Source organism: Bombina bombina, chromosome 4 (genome assembly GCF_027579735.1).
Source record: "Bombina bombina isolate aBomBom1 chromosome 4, aBomBom1.pri, whole genome shotgun sequence".
In the NCBI taxonomy this organism is placed as follows: domain Eukaryota; kingdom Metazoa; phylum Chordata; class Amphibia; order Anura; family Bombinatoridae; genus Bombina; species Bombina bombina.
In genome coordinates, this window is record NC_069502.1 from 474,577,645 (window position 1) to 474,594,745 (window position 17,101).

General features: G+C 37.8%; 1 protein-coding gene across 1 annotated transcript in view; it reads right to left on the bottom strand.

The window, feature by feature from the left end:
• Positions 1-17,101, bottom strand: part of CSMD1 (CUB and Sushi multiple domains 1) — a 3,127,153-nt gene that overhangs the window by 711,313 nt on the left and 2,398,739 nt on the right. The window contains 1 exon segment of the mRNA XM_053711946.1: positions 13,093-13,295. Coding sequence (XP_053567921.1) covers positions 13,093-13,295 — 203 coding nt within the window.

The following is a 17,101-nucleotide window of genomic DNA, read 5'->3' on the forward strand; positions in this document are numbered from 1 at the left end:
TATTTATAAAAGAACTAGTACTAAAGCCCGTGTACACGGGCCATTTTTTGCAGTACAGCGGTCCCACCCCTTGCTCTCTCCCCCCTCTCTTTTGCTTTCTCTCCCCCCTCTCCTTTGTTCTCTGTCTCCCCTCTTTTGCTCTCTCTCTCCCCTCTTTTGCTCTCTCTCTCCCCTCTTTGGCTCTCTCCCTCCTTTCTTTTGCTCTCTCTCCCCCCTCTTTGGCTCTCCCCCCCTTCTTTGGCTCTCCCCCCACTCTTTGGCTCTCTCCCCTCTTTGGCTCTCTCTCCTCTTTGGCTCGCTCTCTCCCCCCCTTTGGCTCTCCCCCCCCTTTGGCTCTCTCCCCCCCTTTTGGCTCTCTCTCCCCCCTCTTTGGCTCTCTCCCCTCTTTTGCTCTCTCTCCTCTTTGGCTCTCTTTCCTCTTTGACTCTCTCTCTCCACCCTCTTTGGCTCTCCCCCCCCTTTGGCTCCCCCCCCTCTTTTGCTCTCTCTCTCCCCTCTTTGACTCTCTCCCCCCTCTTTTGTTCTCTCCCCCCTCTTTTGTTCTCTCCCCCCTCTTTGGCTCCCCCCCCCTCTTTGGCTCCCCCCACCTCTTTGGCTCTCTCTCCCCCCTCTTTGGCTCTCTACCCTCTTTTGCTCTCCTCTTTGGCTCTCTTTCCTCTTTGGCTCTCTCTCTCCCCACTCTTTGGCTCTCCCCCCCCTTTGGCTCCCCCCCCTCTTTGGCTCTCTCTCCCCCCTCTTTGGCTCTCTCTCCCCCCTCTTTGGCTCTTTTTCCTTTTTGGCTCTCTCTCTCCCCCCTCTTTGGCTCTCCCCCCCCCTTCTCTTTGGCTCTCCCCCCCTTCTCTTTGGCTCTCCCCCCTTCTCTTTGGCTCTCCCCCCCCCTTTGGCTCTCTCCCCCCCCTTTGGCTCCCCCCCCCCCTTTGGCTCCCCCCCCCTTTGGCTCTCTCCCCCCTCTTTGGCTCTCTCCTTTTTGGCTCTTTTTCCTCTTTGGCTCTCTCTCTCCCCCCTCTTTGGCTCTCCCCCCCCCCTTCTCTTTGGTTCTCCCCCCTTCTCTTTGGCTCCCCCCCTTCTCTTTGTCTCTCCCCCCCCTTCTCTTTGGCTCTCCCCCCCTTCTCTTTGGCTCTCCCCCCCCTTCTCTTTGGCTCTCCCCCCCTTCTCTTTGGCTCCCCCCCTTCTCTTTGGCTCTCCCCCCCCCTTCTCTTTGTCTCTCTCTACCCCCCTTCTCTTTGTCTCTCTCTCCCCCCCCTTCTCTTTGGCTCTCTCTCCCCCCCCTTTGGCTCTCTCTCCCCCCTCTTTGGCTCTCTCCCCCCCTCTTTGGCCCTTCTCCCCCCCTCTCCTGCTCCCTCTCTGGCTCTGTCTTCCCATCGCGGGACCCCGCCCGGCCACGCCCCATCGCGGCAACACCTTCCCGGCCACGCCTCTCGCGACGCCAGGCCACGCCCCTTGCGACGCCCGGCCACGCCCCCATCGCAACGCTCCCGTCGGCCACGAACAGCTGTGAGGTCTGGGGAGCACGCTCCATATCTCTTGCCACAGGCTGTTTCAATCAGCTTACCTCGCGCTCCCCAGACCTCACAGCTGTTTGTGTACCTCGCGCTCCCTATCTCAAGGCCAAGTGTTTGTCTCTACTGCGCATGACGGCTTCAGACAAACACTTGGCCTTTTATAATATAGGATAGTCCTAAAGCCTGTGTACACAGGCCATTTTTTGCAGTACAGCGGTCCCACCTCTTGCTCTCTCTATCCCCTCTCTCTTTTTCTCTCTCTTTCTCCCCTCTCTTTTGCTCTCTCTCTCCCCTCTCTTTTGTTCTCTCTCCCTCCCTCTCTTTTGCTCATTCTCTCCCTCTTTTGCTCTGTCTCTTCCCCCTCTCGTTTGCTCTCTCTTCTCTCATTTGCTCTCTCTCTCCTCTCTTTTGCTGTCTCTCTCCCTCTCTTTTGCACTCTCTGCCCCTCTCTTTTCTGCACTCTCCTCCCTCTCTCTTGTGCTCTCTCCCCCTCTCTCGTGTGCTCTCTCCCCCTCTCTCTTTTGCTCTCTCCCTCCTCTCTTTTGTGCTCTCTCCTCTCTCTCTTTTGTGCTCTCTCTCCCCCTCTCTTTTGTGCTCTCTCCCCCTCTCTTTTGTGCTCCTCCCCTCTCTCTTTTTTATCCTCTCCCCTCTCTTTTGTACTCTCTTCCCCCTCTCTTTTGTGCTCTCTCCCCCCTCTCTTTTGTGCTCTCTCCCCCCTCTCTTTTGTGCTCTCTCCCCCTCTCTTTTGTGCTCTCCCCCCTCTCTTTTGTGCTCTCTCCCCCTCTCTTTTGCTGTCTCTCTCCCCCTCTCTTTTGCTGTCTCTCTCCCTCTCTGTATCCCCCCTCTTCTGCTGCTCTCTCTATCCCCCTTTTTAGAGCTCTCAGTCTCACTGACTGCAGTCGGCATCTGGCTGCATCTGGCCCGGACCGGCCCCGCCCGCGTCACACCCGGCCCAGCCCTGCCCATGCCAACACCCGACCATGCACACACCACACCCGGCCACGCCCACGTTGCACCCGGCCGGCCACGTCCACTTCACCACATGCGATGCCAGATGCCAGGAGGAGGTCAGTTGGAAGGCCAGGTGTGTTTGTCCTCACGCCGCGCACAGTCTCTACTGCGCATGACAGCTTCGAACAAACACACTTGGCCTTTTATTATATAGGATTATACAGATTGCACACATGAATGGTAATAAACCATTGATGGTAATATGCTCACTTGAATTTTGGACCTTGTTAGTTGACAAAATTTGCTAAATTAGTTTGACATTAATATAGCAGCACTTGGATCTTTAATTGTCCATTTAAAGCTAATGCATGATAATATTAGTTTTAAAAGAGTGTTTTAATTTCTAATTGTAAATGTTTTGAAGGACATCTTAGAGACCCTTCTTAAACATGTGCTAGTTAATCTCATTGTTAGCTTCAAACTTTGTTAACCAAGAAAACAAAAATATAATTCAGCATCAATAATATATAGTGATTTTTAAGCAAGTCTAAGCATATATGTAATTAACCATCACCGGTCAAGGAAAATATATTAAACATGCTTAAGTGATTTCCCTAAACCATTTAATTCCTAGCTAAATTATGTACAGTATATAGTGTGCATGCCGTATATGTATGTGTGTGTACACACACACAGTATATTTAAAATGAAAAATGGCATGTTCTTCTATGTCAAGAACAAAGGTATAAAGTATTTATTAATGCACCTTTGGGTTTAGCACAGTTAGCCTATTGCGCAAATCTTTCAACTTGTAATATAAGCGTAAGAATAGGAGCGCTGTTGATTTAACTTGTTCATTGTTAGTGCTCAATAAAGATAATATTTTTCTCTCCACTTCTAATCTAGGCATTGTGTTTTGGAGTGTTGCTGCAATAGGAAATATATACACCATAGTAATAGCTTAAAGGGACACTAAACCTATTTTTTTTTCTTTTGTGATTCATATAGAACATGCAATTTTAAGCAACTTTCTAATGTACTGCTATTATCAATTTTTCTTTGTTCTCTTGCTATCTTTATTTAAAAAAGAAGGCATCTAAGCTTTTTTTTTTTTGGTTTAGGACTCTGGACAGCACTTTTTTATTGGTGAATGAATTTATCCACCAATCAGCAAGGACAACCCAGGTTGTTCACCAAAAATGGGCCGGCATCTAAATTTATATTTTTGCATTTCAAATAAAGATACCAAGAGAATGAAGAAAATTTGATAATAGGAGTAAATTAGAAAGTTGCTTAAAATTGCATGCTCTATCTGAATCACTAAAGAACAAAATTGGGTTCAATGTCCCTTTAACCCCTTAACGACCGAGGACGTGCAGGGTACGTCCTCTAAAAAAAATACCCTTAACGACCAAGGACGTACCCTGTACGTCCTCGGTGTGGAAAGCAGCTGGAAGGGATCCTGCTCGCTTCCAGCTGCTTTCCGGTTATTGCAGTGATGCCTCGATATCGAGGCATCCTGCAATAACCCTTAGTAGCCATCTACTATGGCTTCCATCGTTGGTGGGTGGGAGCGTGTGTGGGAGGCGGGTGGCAGCCATCGATGGCCCAGATGATGTGGAGGGGGGCGGGATCGTGGGCAGGGATGCCCGGATGCACGCACGGATGCGCGCACGTGCACAGGGAGGCGGGTGCGGGCGCGTGCACGGGGAGGGAGCAGGTGGGAACCGCTACTCTACAGAAAATAATATAAGGAAAATGTTAATAAAAGTAAAAAATAACGGTCATCAGCAGGTGTTGGGTGCTCTGTGGAGGGAGGGAAGCTACACTACAGAAAAAAAATGGGCGAAAAAAAACCCAAAAAAACATTTCTTTCCTGCAAACTGGGTACTGGCAGACAGCTGCCAGTACCCAAGATGGCCCCAAGTAAGGCAGAGGGGGAGGGTTAGAGAGCTGTTTGGGGGGGGGGGGATCAGGGAGGTTGTGGGCTATGGGGAGATTCTACAAAGCAGCATATGTAAATATGCACACACAAAAAAAGAAAAGAAAAAAAAATACCTTTTATTTTAGTACTGGCAGACTTTCTGCCAGTACTTAAGATGGCGGGGACAATTGTGGGGTGGGGGAGGGAAGGAAGCTGTTTGGGAGGGATCAAGGGGTGTGATGTGCCAGGTGGGAGGCTGATCTCTACTCTAAAGCTAAAATTAACCCTGAAAGCTCCCTACAAACTACCTAATTAACCCCTTCACTGCTAGCCATAATTCATGTGTGATGCGCAGCAGCATTTAGCGGCCTTCTAATTACCAAAAAGCAACGCCAAAGTCATATATGTCTGCTATTTCTGAACAAAGGGGATCCCAGAGAAGCATTTACAACCATTTGTGCCATAATTACACAAGCTGTTTGTAAATAATTTCAGTGAGAAACCTAAAATTGTGAAAAAATTTAAGTTTTTTTTTATTTGATCGCATTTGGCGGTGAAATGGTGGCATGAAATATAGCAAAATGGGCCTAGATCAATACTTGGGCTGTCTTCTAAAAAAAATATATACATGTCAATGGATATTCAGAGATTCCTGAAAGATATCAGTGTCCCAACGTAACTAGCGCTAATTTTGAAAAAAAAGTAGTTTGGAAATAGCAAAGTGCTACTTGTATTTATGGCCCTATAACTTACAAAAAAAGCAAAGAACATGTTAACATTGGGTATTTCTAAACTCAGGACAAAATTTAGAAACTATTTAGCATGGGTGTTTTTTGGTGGTTGTAGTTGTGTAATAGATTTTGGGGGTCAAAGTTAGAAAAGGTGTGTTTTTTTCCATTTTTTCCTCATATTTTACACATTTTTTTATAGTAAATTATAAGATATGATGAAAATAATGGTATATTTAGAAAGCCCATTTGATGGCGAGAAAAACGGTATATAATATGTGTGGGTACAGTAAATGAGTAAGAGGAAAATTACAGCTAAACAAAAACACAGCAAAAATGTAAAAATAGCCTTTGTCCCAAACGGACAGAAAATGGAAAAGTGCTGTGGTCATTAAGGGGTTAATGCACATCTTGAAGCATATTTATACATCAAGGCAGGTAATATTGCCCATATTGGGTTTTTTTTGTTTGTTTTTTATGTATTTTAAGGAATTCCATAATTCTGTTCAGTATGTATATAAAAGGAGAAGAAGATTGAGGAGATTGAAATAAAGGAAAAGCTAATGGTTTAATTAAATAGCATAAATCCCAAGGTCAAAATAAGAATATCAACAAAATGGCATTTTTATAGAATGCGTTTGGAGAAGAAATAGCTACACTTACATGTTAACTTTACCTAAAAAGGGTTTGTAGTTACATTTCATATTTATAATCACACATACATTTTGTTGTTATACACATTTTTCTGAAATATTTTTTCATCATATAACAAATCCATGTTGTTGTGTTCTTGTATTTGGCTATATTAAAGCAAGCAGGGAATATCAATGAATGATACTGGTGGAACTTCTCCTCTAGATTATGCTTTATTGTATTTGGCACATTTCTAAATATTTCTTAAACAAACACTCTGTAATTCCAGTCCTTTTTTGTATAACATCTATCAATTTGCATACAGTATTTATATCCAAATTGTGTATTATATTTTTTACTTGACCTCTACACATAGGATTTGTATGATGTTTTACATATTAACTTTAAAACCACATGCTGCATTTTTTTTTAATCTTTTGTTTTTGTTATATTTCTATATTCGATTTAGTCCTTCTTTGTGAGTTTGTTTTTGTTATATTTCTTTATTCGATTTAGTCCTTCTTTGTGAGTCTGTTTTTATTATATTTCTTTATTCGATTTAGTCCTTCTTTGTGAGTTTGTTTTTATTATATTTCTATATTCGATTTAGTCCTTCTTTGTGAGTTTGCTTTATTATATTTCTATATTCAATGTAGTCCTTCTTTGTGAGTTTGTTTTTATTATATTTCTTTATTCGATTTAGTCCTTCTTTGTGAGTTTGTTTTATTATATTTCTTTATTCGATTTAGTCCTTCTTTGTGAGTTTGTTTTATTATATTTCTATATTCGATTTAGTCCTTCTTTGTGAGTTTGTTTTTATTATATTTCTATATTCGATTTAGTCCTTCTCTGTGAGTTTGTTTTTATTATATTTCTATATTCGATTTAGTCCTTCTTTGTGAGTTTGTTTTTATTATATTTCTATATTCGATTTAGTCCTTCTTTGTGAGTTTGCTTTATTATATTTATATATTCGATTTAGTCCTTCTTTGTGAGTTTGTTTTTATTATATTTCTATATTCGATTTAGTCCTTCTTTGTGAGTTTGTTTTTATTATATTTCTATATTCGATTTAGTCCTTCTTTGTGAGTTTGTTTTTATTATATTTCTATATTCGATTTAGTCCTTCTTTGTGAGTTTGTTTTTATTATATTTCTATATTCGATTTAGTCCTTCTTTGTGAGTTTGCTTTATTATATTTCTATATTCGATTTAGTCCTTCTTTGTGAGTTTGCTTTATTATATTTCTATATTCAATTTAGTCCTTCTTTGTGAGTTTGTTTTTATTATATTTCTATATTCGATTTAGTCCTTCTTTGTGAGTTTGCTTTATTATATTTCTATATTCGATTTAGTCCTTCTTTGTGAGTTTGCTTTATTATATTTCTATATTCGATTTAGTCCTTCTTTGTGAGTTTGTTTTTATTATATTTCTATATTCGATTTAGTCCTTCTTTGTGAGTTTGCTTTATTATATTTCTATATTCGATTTAGTCCTTCTTTGTGAGTTTGTTTTTATTATATTTCTATATTCGATTTAGTCCTTCTTTGTGAGTTTGTTTTTATTATATTTCTATATTCGATTTAGTCCTTCTTTGTGAGTTTGCTTTATTATATTTCTATATTCGATTTAGTCCTTCTTTGTGAGTTTGTTTTTATTATATTTCTATATTCGATATAGTCCTCATTTGAGAGTTATCCATTATAGGCTAGATTAAGAGTGGATTGCCATTTATCATTCCCACGCGCCCTTTAACTCAGCTTGAAGTGATATTTTTGCAGGAAACACATATTAAAAGTTGAAAGTAAAAAGATATTGCACAAGTGCTAACCTGACATGCACAAAAAGCCGACCTTAGAATATCATGACCGTGTTAATGTATTCCCCCTTAGACTTCAATGGAGCATGAATACTGTGGGGGGCACTAACACTCAACAAGTCACGCATACCCAATCTATTTTACTCAAGTGTGCTTACCCGACAAGAAATATTAATATTTCAAATTCCAATGTTCTTCACATAGCAGAATATGTTCTATTTATTCTTAAATACATATTTCTATATACAGCTAATGTTTTTGTTAAATATATATATATATATATATATATAAACTTCGATTTAGTGCACTCTCACTGGCCAACCCAGACACAGACCAGGGTGCTTAACGGACTGGACAATCTGAATAGGAATAAGCACTCACTGGATTTCAAAATAACAAATTTTGCCAAACGTCACTGCCAAATAAATATTTGTTATTTTGAAATCCAGTGAGTGCTTATTCCTATTCAGATTATATATATATATATATATATATATATATATATATATATATACATATATACATATATATATATATATATATATATATATATATAATTAAATATGTGTATAGATATATAGGAATATATTTAAAGATACTTAGAACATATTCCCCTTTGGGAAGAACATTGAAAAGTGAAATATTTACAGTAAATACACAGTTAAACCGTTTATTAAACATGAATATTGCATAAATGAGAGTTTATATGTTTTCCTCTACTTTTTTACTATTTTTTGCTCCATTGACTTCTATGGGGGAATACTTTATCATGCTCACAATATTCTAAGTTTGGCTTTTCACATTTATTGGGTTAGCTCTGTTTAATTTCAACTTGTAATACGAGCACTACCCGACACAAGCAAAAAGCTTACTTCTAGAGGAGTTAACACTTAAGCGGGAGTGTTAAATACCACTCCACTTGTAATATGACCAAGAATAGGATGTACTGAAAGCTTTTTGGCTTTACAAATGATTGTAATCGGATGCCACCTTGGCCACAAGTCAGTTTGGAAATGTCTTCCCTACTAGATCTGCTCCAGTCAACTATTAATGGTATTATGATGAATTGGAAGTGTTTAGGAGCAACAACACAGCCACAAGTGCTAGACCAAGCAAACTCAGAGAGGGGCTGCTGAGTGCTGAAGTGCACAGCTTGTAAAAATCCCCTATCATCTATTACATCAGCAACATCAGCACAAGAAACGTACATCAGGAGCTTAATGAAATGGGTTTCCATGGCAAAGAAGCTATACACAAGCCTCACATCAACAACATATGTCAGTTGGAGTGGTGTAAAGTATAACACCTCTGGACTAGTAGTGCTTGAAGCCTTTTGTTCTAACTCCTGAGACTTCATATCTTTGAGCCCTAATAACTTTTTATTAGAATTTTTTCAAATAATTTTTATTAGCTAGTGTTACTGTACTTTTTATGTGTTTTGCGTAACTTTTTTGTTAAACGTAACAGTTAACCAGAGATTGGAAGTGGCGCTATCCTGAAGCAAATCAAATTAAATTGTCAATGAGCGAATGTATTTACTTTAAATTTGTATTACATGTGCTGCTTCTGATGGGCACAAACACCTGCAATAAAAACGTTTTACTCATGTGCAACAGTTAGTACGCCACTCGTAATCTTTTCCTTAGTAGAGAATAGTAAATACAGAACAGAATTTAATGTATTAATATTGAAACTTTTTTTTAAATTAACATAAGTAAGAGGTTTTAAGCACATTTGCATGAATACTTCATTATCATATTATTATATTAAATTATATTTTTTATTATTTTTATGTAAGTAGTGTGTGCACTCAAAAAAACCAAACATATAACAAAATATATAACTGCAAATCTACAATTTCGATGGAAATAAATATTTTGCATTTCTCTTTCTACTTTGTGGACAGTTTTGTTGTTTTACAGTTAGTTACAAAGATGCTTGAATTGTTAAACAATAAATTACTTTTACAATATTTTTAAGTACAAAAGCACATTGCAAATCACATTTAGCAAGTCTGTATTTCAATTTATTTCTAAAACTTTTATATGTTGTAGTTCAAGTTAAATTCTCGAATTTTATATTATGCAGATTTAAGATATAATTGCATCACAATACATTATTTATTTATTTACAAAGAAAAAGATTAACAAAATATGTATTATATTTTAAAAAAAAAACTATTACAGCTGTAACAAATTAAACTATTTTTACGTTTTTAAAAGGTGATTGTTTCCATTACTTCTTATTAATGGTATTTTTCCTATATTTCATGACATATAAATATGTAAAATCCGAGTAAAAAGTACTCAATTTCCTTGCTAAATTTGTAAAGTGCAATTAATTATTTGTGTGTACCTACTTTGCCGGGGCTTATAAATATTTTCTTGAAACTGAAGAGGTATAACAAGTAGTGATAATGATGAAATTGGAATCTGTGCAATTATGTGCAAAAGACATGCTGTGCTCTGTTAAGTTTAAAACAATGAGGGATGTCAAGAGGGAGGAATGACATTTAATTTCTCTGTTTAAATATGGTGGGATGTAGATACTTGAAATATCCTTAGTATAACATATACTTTAAATACAGACATCCAAAGAATAAGGGTCATTTTTTTACACTAAGCTCAATTTCCTTGCTTTTATGCATGATTAAATAGTAATTAGGTTTTAATGAAAAATTGTAGTCTGATTATAATTACTATAATTGCAGTAGTCTGCTCATGTCCTCATGTTCAACGCGCTGTGCTGAATCAAAATGGCAACAACATTTTTAATGGGTATAAATGTCTGGTATCCAGAGGAAAAAAAAAACAGTTTAATAATTGAAAATGAAGAACAGGAAGCTTTTAGCACTGTCCTCATTAAAAAGTTCTCGATTTTACACATGGGGCAAATATTATGATCACATACGGCTAGATTTAGAGTTTTGTCGGTAACGACCCGCGTAGCTAACGCATGCTTTTTTTTCCCCGCACCTTTTAAATACCGCTGGTATTTAGAGTTCACAGAATGGCTGCGTTTTCAGTGCGTTAGGCTCCAAAAAAGGGAGCGTAGAGCATAATTTACTGCCACTGCAACTCTCGATACCAGCGGTGCTTAAGAACGCGGCCAGCTTCAAAAACGTGCTCGTGCACGATTCCCCCATAGGAAACAATGGGGCAGTTTGAGCTGAAAAAAAACCTAACACCTGCAAAAAAGCAGCATTCAGCTCTTAACGCAGCCCCATTGTTTCCTATGGGGAAACACTTCCTAAGTCTGCACCTAACACCCTTACATGTACCCCGAGTCTAAACACCCCTAACCTCACACTTATTAACCCCTAATCTGCCGCCCCCGCTATCGCTGACCCCTGCATATTATTATTAACCCCTAATCTGCCGATCTGTACACCGCCGCAACCTACATTATCCCTATGTACCCCTAATCTGCTGCCCCTAACACCGCCGACCCCTATATTATATTTATTAACCCCTAATCTGCCCCTCACAACGTCGCCTCCACCTACCTACAATTATTAACCCCTAATCTGCCGACCAGACTTCACCGCTACTATAATAAATGTATTAACCCCTAATCTGCCTCACTAACCCTATAATAAATAGTATTAACCCCTAATCTGCCCTCCCTAACATCACCGACACCTAACTTCAAGTATTAACCCCTAATCTGCCGGCTCGGACCTCACCACTAATCTATTAAATTTATAAACCCCTAAAGCTAAGTCTAACCCTAACCCTAACACCCCCTTAAATTAAATATAATTTAAATCTAACGAAATAAATTAACTCTTATTAAATAAATTATTCCTATTTAAAGCTAAATACTTACCTGTAAAATAAACCCTAATATAGCTACAATATAAATTATAATTATATTGTTGCTATTTTAGGATTAATATTTATTTTACAGGTAACTTTGTATTTATTTTAACCAGGTACAATAGCTATTAAATACTTAATAACTATTTAATAGCTACCTAGTTAAAATAATTACAAAATTACCTGTAAAATAAATCCTAACCTAAGTTACAATTAAACCTAACACTACACTAGCAATAAATTAATTAAATAAAATACCTACAATTATCTGCAATTAAACCTAACACTACACTATCAATACATTAATTAAATACATTACCTACAAATAAATACAATTAAATAAACTAACTAAAGTACAGAAAATAAAAAAGAACTAAGTTACAAAAAATAAAAAAATATTTACAAACATTAGAAAAATATTACAACAATTTTAAACTAATTACACCTACTCTAAGCCCCCTAATAAAATAACAAAGCCCCCAAAATAAAAAAATGCCCTACCCGATTCTAAAATTAAAATAGAAAAGCTCTTTTACCTTACCAGCCCTTAAAAGGGCCATTTGTGGGGTATGCCCCAAAGAATTCAGCTCTTTTGCCTGGAGAAAAAAAACATACAATACCCCCCCCCAACATTACAACCCACCACCCACATACCCCTAATATAACCCAAACCCCCCTTAAATAAACCTAACACTAAGCCCCTGAAGATCTTCCTACCTTATCTTCACCACACTGGGTCCCGATCTGTCCAGAAGAGCCTCCGATGTCTTGATCCAAGCCCAAGCAGGGGGCTGAAGACGTCCATCCTCCGGCTGAAGTCTTGATCCAAGCGGGCAGAAGAGGACATCCGGACCGACAAACATCTTCATCCAAGCCGCATCTTCTATGCAATCCGATGACGACCGGCTCCATCTTGAAGACCTCCAGCGCGGATCCATCCACTTCTTCCGACGACTAGACGATGAATGAAGGTTCCTTTATGGGACGTCATCCAAGATGGCGTCCCTCGAATTCCGATTGGCTGATAGGATTCTCTCAGCCAATCGGAATTAAGGTAGGAAAATTCTGATTGGCTGATGGAATCAGCCAATCAGATTCAAGTTCAATCCGATTGGCTGATCTGATCAGCCAATCAGATTGAGCTTGCATTCTATTGGCTGATCGGAACAGTAGTTAAGAGCTTTATAAACCGGCGTTAGCCCAAAAAGCTCTTAACTCCTGTTTTTTTTCATTTGTCATTAGATTTCTAACGCTCACTTTAGCCACGACTCTAAATACCGGCATTAGAAAGATCCCATTGAAAAGATAGGATACGCAAATGATGTAGGGGGATCTGCGGTATGGAAAAGTCGCGGCTGCAAAGTGAGAGTTAGACCCTTTAATGACTGACTCTAAATACCAGCGGTAGCCCAAAACCAGCGTTAAGAGCCTCTAACGCTGGTTTTGACGGCTACCGCCAAACTCTAAATCTAGCCGAACTTAAACTTAAATTTATTCATCTTGCTCATCTATTTACAGATAGACAGATATTCAAATATATAACTATATATATATATATATATATATATATATATATATACATATATATATATATATATATATATATATATATATATATATATATATATATATATATATACTGTATGTGCAAGAAAATATTTGTGGCAGAGAAAACTTAAATCATACTAAACTTATGAAACACACTGTTATACCTACTTGAAAATTGTATGGAGAAACCAGACTTGCTGATAAAGAAATCACTATCAAATTGTAATGTCAGAGAGTTGAAAGTGCTGTGAATATCCTCCGGGAGAGAAGAACCACTCCACTCTTTCAAAAGGACATTGCTGTCTACAGGTCCATCCCATACCTTTAGGATATCATGTGAAACTTCAGTGTCAAAAACTATAAAGTGAAGACTGCAAAAATAAAATAGAAAGAATGAGAATACATATTTGCAAAGGCAGTAATCTAAAAATAAATACAATACAAAGTTTCTAATGTTAATGATATACATGTACTGAAAATATTTTAGCTGATTTAATTGATATTATATCAATTTAATTGATATAACAATGACAAGTACCTCAAAGCAAGTACGTCACAGTATTAATGACCACCTGACAGCAACTGTTAACATACGGCTAGATTACGAGTTTTGCTTTAGAGGTTGTGCAGTGCTAACGAGCAGTTTATGCTCACCGCTCACTTACAGACATCGATGGTATTACGAGTTTTTACAAACCAGACAAGAAGTGAGTGCTGAGCAAAATTTTGCTCATTGCCGCACTCCAATACCAGCGCTGCTTACATTAGCGGTGAGTTGGTGTAACGTGCTCGTGCACAATTTCCCCATAGGAATCAATGGGGAGAGCCAGCTGAAAAAAAGTCTAACGCCTGCAAAAAACAGCGTAAAGCTCCTTAACGCAGCCCCTTTGATTCCTATGGGGAAATACATTTTATGTCTACACCTAACACCCTAACATGAACCCGAGTCTAAAAACCCCTAATCTTACACTTATTAACCCCTAATCTGCCGCCCCGACATTGCCGACACCTACATTATAATTATTAACCAATAATGTGGCGCTCCGGACACCGCTGCCACCTATATTATACTTATGAACCCCTATTCTGCTGCCCCCAACATCGCTGAACCCTACATTATATTTATTAACCCCTACTCTGATGCCCCCAATGTCGCCGCCACCTACCTACACTTATTAACCCATAATCTGCCGCCCCCAACGTCGCCGCCACTATAATAAACATATTAACCCCTAAACCGCTGCACTCCCGCCTCGCAAACATTAGTTACATTTTATTAACCCCTAATCTGCCGTCCCTAACATTGCCGCCACCTACCTACATTTATTAACCCTAATCTGCCGCCCCCAACGTCGCCGCCACTATACTAAATGTATTAACCCCTAAACCTAAGTCTAACCCTAACCCTAACACCCCCTAACTTAAATATAATTAAAATAAATCTAAATAAAAATTCCTATCATTAACTAAATAATTTTTATTTAAAACTAAATACTTACCTATAAAATAAACCCTAAGCTAGCTACAATATAACTAATAGTTACATTGTAGCTAGCTTAGGATTTATTTTTATTTTACAGGCAAGTTTGTATTTATTTTAACTAGGCAGAATAGTTATTAAATAGTTATTAACTATTTAATAACTACCTAGCTAAAATAAATACAAAGTTACCTGTAAAGTAAAACCTAACCTAAGTTACAATTGGATGAAGACTTCTCCTGGTAAGGTGATCTTCAAGGGGTTAGTGTTAGGTTTTTTTAAGGGGGGTATTGGGTGGGTTTTAGAGTAGGGTTGGTTGTGTGGGTGGTGGGTTTTATTGTTGGGGGGATTTGTAATTTTTATTTACAGGTAAAAGAGCTGATTACCTTTGGGCAATGCCCCACAAAAGGCCCTTTTAAGGGCTTTTTTTATTTTGGGGGGACTTTTTTATTTTGTTAGGGGGATTAGATTAGGTGTAATTAGTTTAAAAATCTTGTAATTTGTTTATTATTTTCTGTAATTTAGTGGGGGGGGTTGTACTTTAGATAATTTTATTTAATTGTATTTAATTTAGGGAAATAATTTAATTATAGTGTAGTGTTACGTGTAATTGTAACTTAGGTTAGGTTTTATTTTACAGGTAACAACTATTTAATAACTATTCTACCTAGTTAAAATAAATACAAAATTGCCTGTAAAATAAAAATAAATCCTAAGCTAGCTACAATGTAACTATTAGTTATATTGTAGCTAGCTTAGGGTTTATTTTCTAGGTAAGTATTTAGTTTTAAATAAGAATTATTTAGTTAATGATAGGAATTTTTATTTAGATTTATTTTAATTATATTTAAGTTAGGGGGTATTAGGGTTAGACTTAGATTTAGTAGTGAATAACTTCAGTACAGTGGCGGCGAAGTTGGGGTGGCAGATTAGGGGTTAATAAATGTAGGTAGGTGTTGGCGATGTTAGGGTTGGCAGATTAGGGGTTAATAATATTTAACTAATGTTTGTGAGGCGGGAGTGCGACGGTTTAAGGGTTAATATGTTTATTATAGTGGCGGCGATGTCGGGTTTGGCAGATTAGGGGTTAAACATTTTATTTTAGTGTTTGTGATGCGGGAGGGCCTCAGTTTAGGGGTTAATAGGTAGTTTATGGGTGTTAGTGTACTTTTAAGCACTTTAGTTAAGAGTTTTATGCTACGGTGGTGTAGTGCAAACTTAACTACTGACTTTAAAATGCGGTACCAGTCTTGACAGGAGAGGGTCTACCGCTCACTTTTTGGCAGACTCGTAATACCGGCGCTATGCAAGTCCCATTGAAAAAATAGGATATGCAATTGTGAGCGGTACACCTGTACCTGCAAGACTCGTAATACCAGCGGAAGTTAAAAAGCAGCGTTAGGACCTCTTTTTTTTAAATATATATTTATTTATATCCAGCAGTGTATAACAATACATAACCAAAAAGAATAAAAGGAAACATTGTTTGTCTTTTGCGCCACACAGGGCCCATTGTCATATACCATATACAAAGAAAATAGAAACATTCAATTATTTGCTTATTGACACTTCATAAACAATTCATGATTATACACAACGCTGGGTTTTTACCTTTTTATGTAAATCATAATAACCCGTACCCGTACGTAGAGAAAAAAAACCAGGGGGATAGGAGATAATATAGTGCTGCTTATCCTTTAAGTGTTCTCCTTATTTATACAGTCACTTCTCTGGCCTCATTCTATTGATATGGCATTCCTTCCTTTCTCTCCTTTTTTTTCCCCGTTTCGAATCATATATTTATTCATAACCAATAACAAAGACACTACATCATAAGATATATCTGCTTCACACCACGCAGGGTGTTTAAATAGGAATAAAAAAAAATTAAAAAAAAAGGAAAAAAAGAGAAAGAGCCCCCCCACCCCTCGGGGCCCGGCCCACCAGTGTAGGCAATCACTTAACATATCAGGCCTCTTTTGCGTGTTAATAAACTTCTATATAAAGCGAAATCCATTCAGCCGGAAAAAATTCTAATAATACTAAATCTGCAAAACTATTTGAACTCAAAAAAGGATTTAATATACGTTTCTGCACTTGAAGGGGTTAGGTTTTAATTATGGGCAGCCAGCCCAGAATAAACATCTTTATATTTCTTTCACCTACTGACTGAGAGTGAAAGGATTTGAATATTATTTGATTTTGTACTTCCCTTAAAAACAATGAAAAACTTGGAGCTGTTTTCCCTTTCCAGGACCTTAATATCAGATGTCTACCTAACAAGATTATTGTATTTAATACATCGTTTTGTAACAGTTGATTATTACCAGAAATGTTAAGGAAGATAATCTCTTCAGGCTCTACCGTAATATCTGATTTAACCCCTTAATGACCACAGCACTTTTCCATTTTCTGTCCGTTTGGGACCAAGGCTATTTTTACATTTCTGCGGTGTTTGTGTTTAGCTGTAATTTTCCTCTTACTCATTTACTGTACCCACACATATTATATACCGTTTTTCTCGCCATTAAATGGACTTTCTAAAGATACCATTATTTTCATCATATCTTATAATTTACTATAAAAAAAATTATAAAATATGAGGAAAAAATGGAAAAAAAACACACTTTTTCTAACTTTGACCCCAAAAATCTGTTACACATCTACGACCACCAAAAAACACCCATGCTAAATAGT